This window comes from Ammospiza caudacuta, chromosome 1 (genome assembly GCF_027887145.1).
Source record: "Ammospiza caudacuta isolate bAmmCau1 chromosome 1, bAmmCau1.pri, whole genome shotgun sequence".
In the NCBI taxonomy this organism is placed as follows: Eukaryota; Metazoa; Chordata; class Aves; order Passeriformes; family Passerellidae; genus Ammospiza; species Ammospiza caudacuta.
This window is the reverse complement of record NC_080593.1, coordinates 1113028-1124885: the sequence shown is the minus strand read 5'-3', so window position 1 is coordinate 1124885 and position 11858 is coordinate 1113028. Positions and strand designations below refer to the sequence as shown.

Sequence of the window (11858 nt, the reverse complement as noted above, 5' to 3'; positions counted from 1 at the left end):
TCCAGAGGGAGTCTCAGGGGTGTCACATCTCCCCAGATGTGCTTCCCAGGATTCCTTCCCCAGGCATTTCTTTGCTTTTCCATTGTGGATGAAGCAAGGAGAAAGGAGAGCTCCTAGCTCCAAAGGTAACAGGAAGATCCTGAAATGAGATCTGCTCACCCAAGGAAGGCAGACTGGGAGAGCAGGATGCACACAGTGCAGTCCTCAGTAAACCCTGTGTTCCTGAATCCAAGGAAAACCTGGGCCTGGGGTGTTTGGGCGAATCTGAGCAGGGTGAGAGGGATATTAAAAACCCAAAATCGTGTAAAGAAGCTGGGAGAGGGGAGGGGGCTCCTGCTTCTTCTCTGAGTGGGAAGCAGGAGGCTGCTGTAGCTCCGGGCTCGGGAGGAGCGGGATCCCGGTAGGAGCAGCGTTCCAGGGAGCTGGGAGAAGGCACAGGGAAGGATCTCGGGAGGAGCAGCGTTTCAGGGAGCTGGGAGAAGGCACAGGGAAGGATCTCGGGAGGAGCAGCGTTCCGAGGAGCTGGGAGAAGGCACAGGGAAGGATCTCGGGAGGAGCAGCGTTCCGAGGAGCTGGGAGCAGGCATAGGGAAGGGGCTCAGGAGGAGCAGCGTTCCGAGGAGCTGGGAGCAGGCACAGGGCAGGGGCCGCGGAGGGGGATCGGCCCCGCCGAGCTCCAGCATCGCCGCATCCCCTGCAGGTCCAGGCGCGCTCCCCGCGGCACCGGGCCAAGGCAAACAGCGGGAAGCCGATCCCCTCCCGCGGGGGGCACGGGATGGGGCCGCTGTTTACCCTGGATGGAGCCGCAGCCGGGGGCCCCGAGCCGAGCCCGAGCCCGCTCCGGGGCTCATCGCGGGCTCATGGCGCTGCCGCTGCTGCTGCCGCTGCTGCTGGGGGCGGCGGGCGCTGCGGTGCCCCCGGCCGTGCCCCCGGCCGTGCCCCCGGCCGTGCCCGCGCCCCGCGAGCTGGCACGATCCGTGCTGGAGACGCACGGGCAGGAGCTGCGGCTGCTGCGGCTGCTCGGAGTGGCCCGGACGGTAGGAAAAGGGGTGCGGGGGTGCTCCGCGATCCCGCACCATGCCGTGCGGGGCCCCACGGAGCTTCTCTCCCGGCAGAGCTTCGACTGGGGGACCCACTTCAGCATCAACTTCACGGCGCGGCAGCCGCCCTGCCCCAAGCCCGCCCCGGACCCCCGCGGCTGCCGGGGCCGCCCGGGCAGGGTGAGCGGGGAGCGGGAGCCCCGAACCCGGGCATCGGGGGGTCCCCGGTGTGCTGAGGCCGCTGTGTCCGCAGGTGCAGCGCTGCTCGGCCCAGGTGTCCGTGTTCACCTTCCTGCCCGACGTGCCGCTCTCGATGGTGGAGTGCGGCCGGGAGCCGGTGAGGGCTCCGGGAGCGCATCCCGGGCTGGGACACGCGTCCCCGTCGCTTCGGGGGGGTTTTTTGGCTCTGGAGTGAAATCTCCCCTTTATTTCTCCCCGCAGCAGCCCGGTGACGGCGCCCAGCCCCGCTCCCCTGGCACCAGCCCAGGTCACTCATCCTCATCATCCTCCTCATCATCATCCTCGGGCCCCCCCCCCGCGGCCTCGGCCCCCTCCCAGCGCGTCCCGCCGCCCCCAGTCCCCAGCGGGGCCGCAATAAAGAGATTTCGGGCTCGGGCCTGTGCGTATGTGCAGTTTGGGGGGTGACAGTTTGGGGGGCACCCTCGGCTTGGGCAACAGCGATGGGGCAACTCTGGCCTTGTGCAACCCCGCGGGCACCCACCCGACACGGGCAACGTGTCACCACCCGGCGGCTCCTGGCCAAGGGGACCCCGAGGGGTGCGGATGCCACCGCCCATCACGGGGACACACGGGGGCCCCCCCAAAAGAACGGCCGCTCTGCGGCTTGGGGCCGGGCGTTTCCCCAGGGGCAGCCCCGGGGCGGGTCCCCGACCTCCCGTGGGGATAAAAGGGGCGCGGGGGTGGCCGTGGGGACAGCGATGGCGAGCCCGTGGGTGCTGCTGCTGGCGGTGCTGGGGGGCGCCTGCGCCCTCCCCGCCCCGGCGCCCCTCTCGTACCCCGAGGCGCTGGCGCAGGCCGTGGATTCCTACAACCAACAGCCCGAGGTGCAGAACGCCTTCAGGCTGCTCAGCGCGGAGCCCGAGCCCGGCCCGGTGAGTGCCCCCCACCCGGGACCCCCCCTCCCACGGGTGACACCCCCACCCCGCTCGTGGTGCCTGATCGGGGCTGCCCAGCCCGACCTTGAGCCCGCCCCGGTGAGTGTCACCCACCCGGGACCCCCCATTTGTGACCAGGACCCCAATTCCTGTCCCCCCTCTCGGGGTGCACAGTGCCGACTCGTGAGTGAGTGTCACCCACTCGGGACCCTCAATTTGTGACCAGGATCCCAATTCCTGTCCCCCCTCTCGGGGTGCACAGTGCCGACCCGCGAGTGAGTGTCACCCACTCGGGACCCCCTATTTGTGACCAGGACCCCAATTCCTGTCCCCCCACTCACGGTACCCCACTCGTGAGTGTCTCCCACCCGGGACCCCCCATTTGTGACCATGACCTCAATTCCTGTCCCCCCACTCGGGCTGCACAGTGCCGACCCCACTCGTGAGTGCCCCCCACTCGTGACCCCCCATTTGTCGCACACCCCTCATGATCCCCCCCCTTGTCACCACTCAGCGCCGGCGCTGAGCCCACACCAGTGACTGCCACCCCACTGGTGACCCCCTCCCAGCGCCACCCCATTGCTGACCCCTCTGCTGTCACCTGCCCCCCACGCGTGTCCCCAGGGCGTGGAGCTGAGCTCGCTGCGGAAACTCAACTTCAGCATGATGGAGACGGAGTGCGCGGCCAGCGCCCGCGCCAACCCCGACGACTGCGACTTCAAGGAGAACGGGGTGAGGAGGAGGAGGAGGAGCGGGAGGAAGGGGGCGCGGGGCCCCGCTGCCATCCCCGGCTGACCCCGCGTGTCCCCCCAGGCCATCAAGGAGTGCTCGGGGCCGGTGCAGTTCCGGCAGGACCAGCCCGAGATCGACCTGAGCTGCTCCGACGCCTCCTCCGACGTGAGCGGGGGAGCCGGGCTGGGAGGGGAGGGCCCCGAGGGTCCCTGAGGGTCCCTGAGGGTCCCGCATCCCCCTAAAGGGACACCCCGGGGGCTCCGCTGCCCCGTGGTGGCTCCACAGGAGGGTGGGGGGTCCTGGGTGGGGGGTTTCAGGTGCACAGTCCCATGGGCGGGGTGCTGGGTTTGGGTGTGGGGTGCAGGGCCCCAGGTGGGTCGTCCTGGGTGGGGTCTGGCCTTGGGGACACGAGTGGAGTCCCAAGTGTTGGATTCTGGATATGGGGTGCCAAGTGTCCCAGGTAGGGGGTCCCTGGTGTGGGGACACGAGTGGTGTCCCTGGTGTGGGGTCCTGGGTGGGATTTTGGGGATGGGGTCTCTGGAAATGGGGTCCTGGGTGAGAAATACCCCTGGTGTGGGATCCTGGGTGGGGAATACCCCTGGTGTGGGGTTCTGGGTGAGATTCTGGGCATGGGGTCCCTAGTGCAGGATCCTGGGTGGGATCCTGGGGATGGGGTCCCTGGAAATGGGGTCCTGGGTGGATTCCCAGGGATGGGGTCCCTGGAAATGGGGTCCTGGGTGGGATCCCAGGGATGGGGTCCCTGGAATGGGGTCCTGGGTGGGATCCCAGGGATGGGGTCCCTGGAATGGGGTCCTGGGTGGGATCCCAGGGATGGGGTCCCTGGAATGGGGTCCTGGGTGGATTCCCAGGGATGGGGTCCCTGGAATGGGGTCCTAGGTGGGATCTGGTCCCTGGTGCGGGGCCCTGGGTGGGTTTCCAGGGATGGGGTCCCTGGGTGGGGTCCTGGGTGGATTCCCAGGGATGGGGTCCCTGGAATGGGGTCCTGGGTGGGATCCTGGGGATGGGGTCCCTGGAATGGGGTCCTGGGTGGATTCCCAGGGATGGGGTCCCTGGGTGGGGTCCTGGGTGGGATCCCAGGGATGGGGTCCCTGGTGCGGGGCCCTGGGTGGGATCCGGTCCCTGGTGCGGGGCCCTGGGTGGGATCTGGTCCCTGGTGCGGGGCCCTGGGTGGGTCTCCAGCTGCGGGGTCCCTGGGTGGGGTCCCGGCTGTGCTCCCAAGGGGGATTCCCCCACCCCCGCACCCCTGAGCCCCCCATTCCCCCTGCAGCCGGTTCTGATCCAGCGCGGCCGCTTCGGGCGCTTCCTGAGGAAGGTTCGGCGCTTCCGACCCAAGGTCAAGTTCAACGTGCACCTGAGGGGCTCCGTGGGGCTGGGCTGAGCAATAAAGGAGCCACCGGGAGTGGCCGTGCGGGCACCGCGTCCTCCTGTCTGTCTCTGTCACACGGGGAAACTGAGGCACGGCCGGGACACGGGGCTGCTCCGCCCTTGGGTTCGTTCTGGGGAGCCCCCAGGAGCCCACCCAAAAAAGGGGTCACTGCCATCCCCAGGGTGTCACTGTCCCCATAGTCATTGTCCCCGTGGTGGCATTGTCCCCGTGGTGGCATTGTCCCCCCCAAACCAGCAGCGATGGCAAAGGGAGCTGGGGAGGGGACACAGGGGGCACTGTGAGCCCTCCAGGGAGCTGCAAGGGGCGGGTCAGGTCCCGAGGGGACCCCCATGGTGGCTCAGTTTGGGACAGGGACATTGTGGGTGCAGATTTGGGGGGCTCGGGGACCCCCAAAAGCGGCTGGGGCAGGGTCATGGCTGCAGCCCCCTGGAGGGGTCCCTCCTGTCCCCCCGATATTCCTGTGGGTCTGTACCCCACAAACCCTCTGGGGACAGGGAAGGACAATCGCAGGGCTCCAAGTCCCTGCAGGGGCCGGTGGCGGGAGGAGAGCCCGGTGGTGCCCGTGTCGTGCCCGTTTTGGGGGAGCCGCCCCTGGGTTCTGTCACCAGCACCGTCCCCATCCTCGTGTCCCCCTTGCGGTGACAGCGGCAGGGAACGCAGGGCAGCGCCGGGAGGCAGCGGGATTTGGGGAGGGGCTCTCGGGGGGTCCCGAGGTGGCAGCACCGGCAGGGGGGTCCCTTTGCCCCTCCACGGCCTTGGAGAGATGGGGGGACCCCAGACCTGCCCCAGAGAGCGCCCCCCACTCGTGACACCCCCATTGGTGACCCCAGGGTGTTCCCAGCTCTCACAGCTCCCTGGCTGGGCACGGGGGGATTTGGGGGGTCCGGGAACACTCGGGGGTCCCCACTGGGGCACAGGGACACTCAGGGTGACACCGGGAGTGATGCAGGGACCTTTATTGGCAGTGAAGGGGACACAGGGAGGGGACACAGGGAGGGGACACAGGGAGGGGACGCAGGGAGGGGACACAGGGAGGGGACACAGGGAGGGGGCACAGGGAGGGGACACAGGGAGGGGACACAGGGAGGGGACACAGAGAGGGGGCACAGGGAAGGGACACAGGGAGGGGACACAGGGAGGGGACATCGGGGGGGGACACAGGGAAGGGACACAGAGAGGGGACATCGGAGGGGGCACAGAGAGGGGACGCAGGGAGGGGACACAGGGAGGGGACACAGAGAGGGGACACAGGGAGGGGACATCGGGGGGGACACAGGGAGGGGACACAGGGAAGGGACACAGAGGGGACACAGGGAGGGGGCACAGAGAGGGGACACAGGGAGGGGACACAGGCAGGGGACATCGGGGGGGGCACAGGGAGGGGACACATCAGTGTCACCCCTCAGGATTTGGGTGCCTTGAGGTTGAGCCTGTCCCGGATCCAGATCCGACCGCACTGGAACAAGCCCTGGAAACGCTGCTTGACCTTGCCAAAGAAATCCTTGATCTTGGATTTCCAGACATGGCCAAACTGGGGAAACAAAGAGCAGGGTCAGACCCGGAGGGGGGCTGAGGAGGGGACCTGGGGACCCCCGGGGGACACGGAGCCATTGCAGCCCCTTCTCACCGCGGCCGGGGCCTTCTCGCAGGAGAGCTCCACCGTGGGCTGCTGCCCCTCCAGGAACGCGGAGCCCTGGCACCAGGTCAGGGCCTGTGGGGCACAGAGGGGACACAGCAGAGCACAACCCCCTCGTGCCTCAGTTTCCCCACTGGATAACCCCCAGTTCCCACGGGACGAAGCCTCACCCCGAGCCAGCGGCTCTTGCAGTTGCTGGCGGCCGTTCCCGGTGTCCTGCACGTGGTTTCCTCCAGGGTGAAGCTCAGCTCCTGCCGGCTCTGCAGGTCTGAGGGCTGGGAAAAGGGACAGGATCCATCAGGGATCCATCCCACTCCCACAACGGGCCAGAACCTGCCCCAAGAATCCAGCCTGGAACGGGTCAGCCCCAAAACAGGGCAGCCCCAGGCGGAGCAGGGCCGGATCCAGCAGTGCCCGGCCCTGGAGCCTCCCCGGGAAGGCAGAGCCCAGCACTGACCCAGCCGGGCCGGGGCTGAGCCTCCCGCAGCCGCAGCACGAAGGGACTGACGGCCCTGGCGTTGAGCAGCTCCACGGCCGCCGCCACCACGTCCCCGTAGCTCAGGGACCCCGGTGGGGACGAGGACGCCGCGGTGCCACCCTGTCCCACGGCGGTGCCACCCTGTCCCAGCGTGGCTCCGCGTGGACCTGGCGTGGAGGCTCCAGCCGGCCCCAGCAGCCCCAGCAGCAGCAGCAGCAGCGGTGGCAGCGCTCGGCTGGGCCCCATGGCGCTCCTGGGTGCTGCTCCTGCTCCCCAGCGCTTTTATGGGAGCTGCCCTGGGCGTTGCAGGGGGTGAACCTGGCCAGGAGCCCAGCCCAGCCCTGCAGGGCCCGGGGCAGCGGGAGCACCGTGCCGGTCACCGCGGTCAGCAGCGACACAGCGGTCAGCGTCCCCCTGCCACGTGTGACCGGGGCTGACGGCGAGGACACGGACAGGGGTGACACACGTGGCCTGCCAGATTAAGCTCTTTTTTGACCCAGAGAGGGGGCAACTTTAAAAATTTTAAAAAAATTTTATTCCGTTTTCAGTCGAAGGGTGAGACAACACAGATGTTATCATTCACACCGTGACAATCAGAATCCAACTATTTCCTAATTACAATACATTATAAGCATTTCTTGGTCTATCAGCTTTTGCCACACCATGCTGTAAATGTTTTAAAACCAATCATCTAAAATTGCTTTTTAATCTTTCATAGTTTTTTTTCTCCAAAATATCCAGTCTTATTTGCAAGGCCATCCTTTAAAACTTGTTCCTAGTTCTATTTCTCTCTCAGCAATGCCTGTCCTGCCCCACGGCATTTCTGAGTCAGCATTTCTTGTCTCAGGGTTTGCACACAGATCACACACTGTGAGCCTTCTGTCAGGCTCGGAGAATTCCCTACAAATCCATTTCCCATATTGGCCATTGCGAAAAATGCGTGTATTTTATGATTGGCTTTTCGCAAATATTAAAATGAATATTTTATGTGTTGTGTGTTAAAAAGTAATGCTGTATTAATTCTCTTAAGTACTGTGTTAAATATAGTTTTAGGTTATAAAAATTGTTAAAATAGAAACGATGCTATGTAAGATGCTTTGTTTAACAGAAAGGGCTTGCAGTGAGACAGCAGCCACAGGGCACCTGAATCTTTCAGAGAACAAGAATTTATTGCTCTCTTATCAGAAGAAATGAACTTTTTCCCACCTCTAAGGCGCTGTCAGGATTAGAGGGGAGACGTTGCTGATGACCAGACAGAATCCTGTGTTTGAATGGAATTTATGCATCATGTATGAGGTGTATGAATATGCAACAGGCTGTTGTTCTTAAGGGTTAATCCTTTGTTAACCGGTGTCCTTTTCAGGCTCGTGAGGCCCAGAAAAAGGTACCCCTACCTCTGTAAATCTTTGTATTTATTGTCTCATATTGTCCTAATTCAATTTGTCCAAATTGTTATTACTCTAATTGTGTTGCTATTCTTTTTAACCATTTTATTATTATTAAACTTTTAAAAACTTTAAGAACAAGCGATTGGCGTTTTTCACAGCCGCGGATGGCCCAGAGCGTGGTGGGGATGAAAGGTCTGAGCCAGGTGAGGGTCGGGTTCTTCTCCCAGGGAACAAGGACAGGGGGAAACAGCTTCGGGCTGGGCCAGGGGAGGTTCAGGCTGGGTTTGGGACAATTCCTTCCCCAGAAAGGGCTGGCACAGCTGCCCAGGGCAGTGCCGGGGTCCCCGTTGGTGAAGGGATTTAAAACCCCTGTGGATGTGGCACTTGGGGACACAGTGGCAGTGCTTGGGGGATGATTGGGGGTTATTTTTTTTGCTCTCCGAGGACTTTTCCCCTGATTCTCTGCAGGCACTCGGGGTTTTCCAGCCCGGGGGTGATTTATGGCCTGTCCCCCGTGCAAACAGGGCAGCAGGAAGCTCAGGAGGACACCCAGGATCCTGCCCCGAGCGTGACCCTGGAGCCACCAGCAGTGAAAAACATCCCCATAAATCACACGGGGACAATGACACCACACCGGGGGTGGCACCTGGAAGTCCCCAGGGAGGGACAGTGTCAGTCAGAGCCCTGCAGCAAACCCCAGCTGGCCCCGGGACATTCCAGGTGCAGCCAGCTCCAGCTTTCCATGGAGAGAGGTGGGATCCACATCCAACACATCCCCAGGGATTCATTGGTCTCACTGCTTCCCTTCAATCTTTCCCAATTTCCTCTAAACTGTGCCCCCTTCCTTAAAAATTCCCTTTACATTCTGTAATTCCTTCCCCGTTCCTTCCCAGATTCCCTCCAAATTCTTCAATTCCTTCAAAATTTCCTCCAAAATCCCCCCAGCTCCTTCCAAACCCCTCAGCTATTCCTATTTTCACCCCACGGATCCCACCTAGGATTTAACAGCAAGAGTTTCAAAACAGATGTGAAATATTTAAATTTCATTTTTAGCTGCCTGCTCCAGCCCTGAGCAGGCTCCAAAAAAGCCACAAAATCCTTGGAGGCCATTTTGGGAATAAAAAAGGGAAAATTCCGTGAGTTTTCCTTGGGGGATTGATTGGTCTCGCTGCTTCCCTTCAATCTTTCCCAATTCCTTCCAAACTGTGCCTCGTTCCTTAAAAATTCCCTTTAAATTCTGTAATTCCTTCCCCGTTCCTTCCCAGATTCCCTTCAAATGCTTCAATTCCTTCAAAATTTCCTCCAAAATCCCCCCAGCTCCTTCCAAACTCAGCTATTCCTATCTTCACCCCACGGATCCCACCTAGGATTTAACAGCAAGAGTTTCAAAAGAGATGTGAAATATTTAAATTCCATTTTTAGCTGCCCGTGCCAGCCCTGAGCAGGCACCAAAAAGCCACAAAATCTTTGGGAATAAAAAAGGGAAAACTGAGTGAGTTTTAACTGGGAAGTTGTGACTCCCAGGACGTTTCCCACCGCTGACAGGGACAGTAAATCCAATAAATCCCACCCAAAACCAAACCCTGGGCCCCGAGCTGGGGACATTCCCTGCCCATAAATCTGGCTCGGGGTTTGTTTGCCCTTGCCAGGGCCGAGCTGCCCCTCCTCGTTCCGGAACGTTCCTGGGTTTGTGCCGGAGCCGCTCCCACAGCCAGGCCCCGCTCCCAGTCCCACAGAGGGGCCGCAATGGATGGGATTCGGGATCCTTCCATCCCAAAGAGTCCGGGATGCTCGGATACGAAAGGAAAAGCACGGCTGGTCCGTCGTGGGATCATCCTGGAGCGCTTGGGCTGGAATGGAGCACAAATCCCGTTCCACACCATGGCCAGGGACACCTCCCACTGCCCCCAGCCCCAGGGTCCAGCCTGGCCTTGGGCACTGCCAGGGATCCAGGGGGAGGGTGAAAAACGCCAATCACTTGGTGTGGGATCTCAGCACCTCAGGATGGAGGTGCAGAGAGGCCGAGACCACCCTTGGGGGGCTCGGGAGTCCTGGAATGTTGCCAGAAGTGTCTGGTGGCAGGATTTTGATCCTACACAAGAGACGAGACCTGTATGAGGACTGGGAGGAATTCACTGGGTGAATGGTGAAGGGATAAGTTAGTTAAAGTGTAAAACACAGGGTTTAGGATTTTGGTACAGGGGGGTCTAAAGAAGTAAGATGGAGGAATTGGGGCGTGTCCTGTTCTTCTTCTTCTTCTTCTTGGCCTCCATCTTCTGTGGTGGTGGTGGCACTTTGGGATTGGTTATTACTAGAAGTGCACCGGTTAATAAGGGTAGAAGGTATTGGGGAGAAATGATAAATATTGTACACGTAACTTAGGGTATAAAGATAAGTGACTGCCCGGGGGCTCGCAGTGTGCCCATGGCTGACTTGCTGTGCAGACCTCTGTCGGGCTGAAAGAAAATCTTTTAGATAAACAATTAATAGACACCAAGACCGAGACAAGATCAGAAGTCTCTCCTCGTCCTTTGAAGCGTCGGCTCTTCAAGGCCATCCCTGGGTCTTTCCAAACAGCCTAAACAGCACAGAAAACCTTACAACTTGGGTTTTTTTAAATTTTAAAAGTTTAATAGTAATAAAATGGTTATAAAAATAGGAACACAATTAGAGTAATATTAATTTGGACAATTAGTACAATATGAGACAATAGGGACAAAGAGTTATGGACAGTCCGGGTTCCTTTTCTGGGCAGCAGGAGCCCAAGAAAAGAACACCCGTTAACAGAGGATTAACCCTTAAAAACAATGGCCTGTTGAATATTCATACACCTCATACATGATGCATAAATTCCATTCAAACACAGGATTCTGTCTGGTCAGTGTCAACTTCTTCCTCTGAATCCTAACAGCGCCTTTGAGACGGGAAGAAGTTCGTTTCTGCTGATAACAGAGCGATAAATTCTCTTTCTCTGAAAGATTTAGGTGTCCTGGCTGCTATCTCGCTGCGAGTCCTTTCTTCAAAAAACTATCCTACATAGCATGGTTTCTATTTTAACATTTTTTAATAACCTAAAACTGTATTTAACACACTACTTAAGAGAATTAACACAGCATTGCTTTTTAACACACAACACATATAATATTCATTTTAATATTTGCAAAAAGCCAATCATAAAATATGCATTTTTCATAGGCAGGATGGAATTCCCAATCTCCCATCCATCCCTGCCCTCTGGCACTGGGAGCCATTCCCTGTGTCCTGTCCCTCCATCCTTGTCCCCAGTCCCTCTCCAGCTCTCCTGGAGCCCCTCCAGGCCCTGCCAGGGGCTCTGAGCTCTCCCTGGAGCTTCTCCTCTCCAGATGAACATTCCCAGCTCTCCAGCCTGGCTCCAGCCCTGCAGCAGCTCCGGGGCCGGCTCTGGATCGCTCCGTGTCCCCGCCTGGTTCCCGCCCGGTTCCCGGTTCCCGCTCCGGGCCCGTCCCCGTTTCCACAGCGACGGCACCGCCCTGGTCACCATGGTAACCGCGCCGGAGGGGGCGTGGTCACGCCGCTCAACGCGCGCCGGCGCTTCCGCGTTAGGCCACGCCCCCATCGTAACCTCGCGCCTCGACCCGGAAGTGGTGCTTTCCCGCGCTCACTGGGCGCCGCCATGTTGAGAGGCTGTACAGCATCCGGGCAGGGCGGTGAGCGCTGTGATTGGCGGAGTGCGGCACGTGACGTGCAGCTCGCACGGCGATTGGGCGGCGGTGCCGCCGCTTCCGCGCGGTGCGGATCGGGGGTCCTGGGGGGTACCCGGGATGCGGGAAGGTGACGGGGAGCCCCGGCCCTCAAAGCGAGCCTGGAGCCGGGACACAGCGGCTCTCGAGACATTTCACCGGCTTTATTTGCTTTAAAGTCCCGTTTCACCATCCGCCAGCACTGAAAGGCGGGAATTCCTTACAGGAATTGCAGAGTCATGGAATTGCTGAGATTAACAAAGCCCTCAGAGATGCCCGAGTCCAAGCCCAGCACTGCCCCATGTCCCCAAGTGCCACATCCGCAGCGCTTTTCAATCCCTGC

At 60.5% G+C, this 11858-nt stretch overlaps 2 protein-coding genes across 2 annotated transcripts; both read left to right on the top strand.

Moving 5' to 3' along the window:
* Window positions 1-813: 813 nt before the first annotated feature.
* On the top strand, window positions 814-1684 carry LOC131566056 (uncharacterized). Its single transcript, XM_058817243.1, has 4 exons — window positions 814-1036; window positions 1115-1219; window positions 1293-1376; window positions 1481-1684. Exons 1-4 carry the CDS (start codon window positions 860-862, stop codon window positions 1682-1684), a joined length of 570 nt encoding a protein of 189 aa, XP_058673226.1. The 5' UTR covers window positions 814-859.
* Window positions 1685-1977: 293 nt separating this feature from the next.
* Window positions 1978-4317, top strand: CAMP (cathelicidin antimicrobial peptide). The gene is made up of 4 exons (XM_058815893.1): window positions 1978-2151; window positions 2779-2886; window positions 2968-3051; window positions 4175-4317. Exons 1-4 carry the CDS (start codon window positions 1978-1980, stop codon window positions 4283-4285), a joined length of 477 nt encoding a protein of 158 aa, XP_058671876.1. The 3' UTR covers window positions 4286-4317.
* Window positions 4318-11858: the final 7541 nt, after the last annotated feature.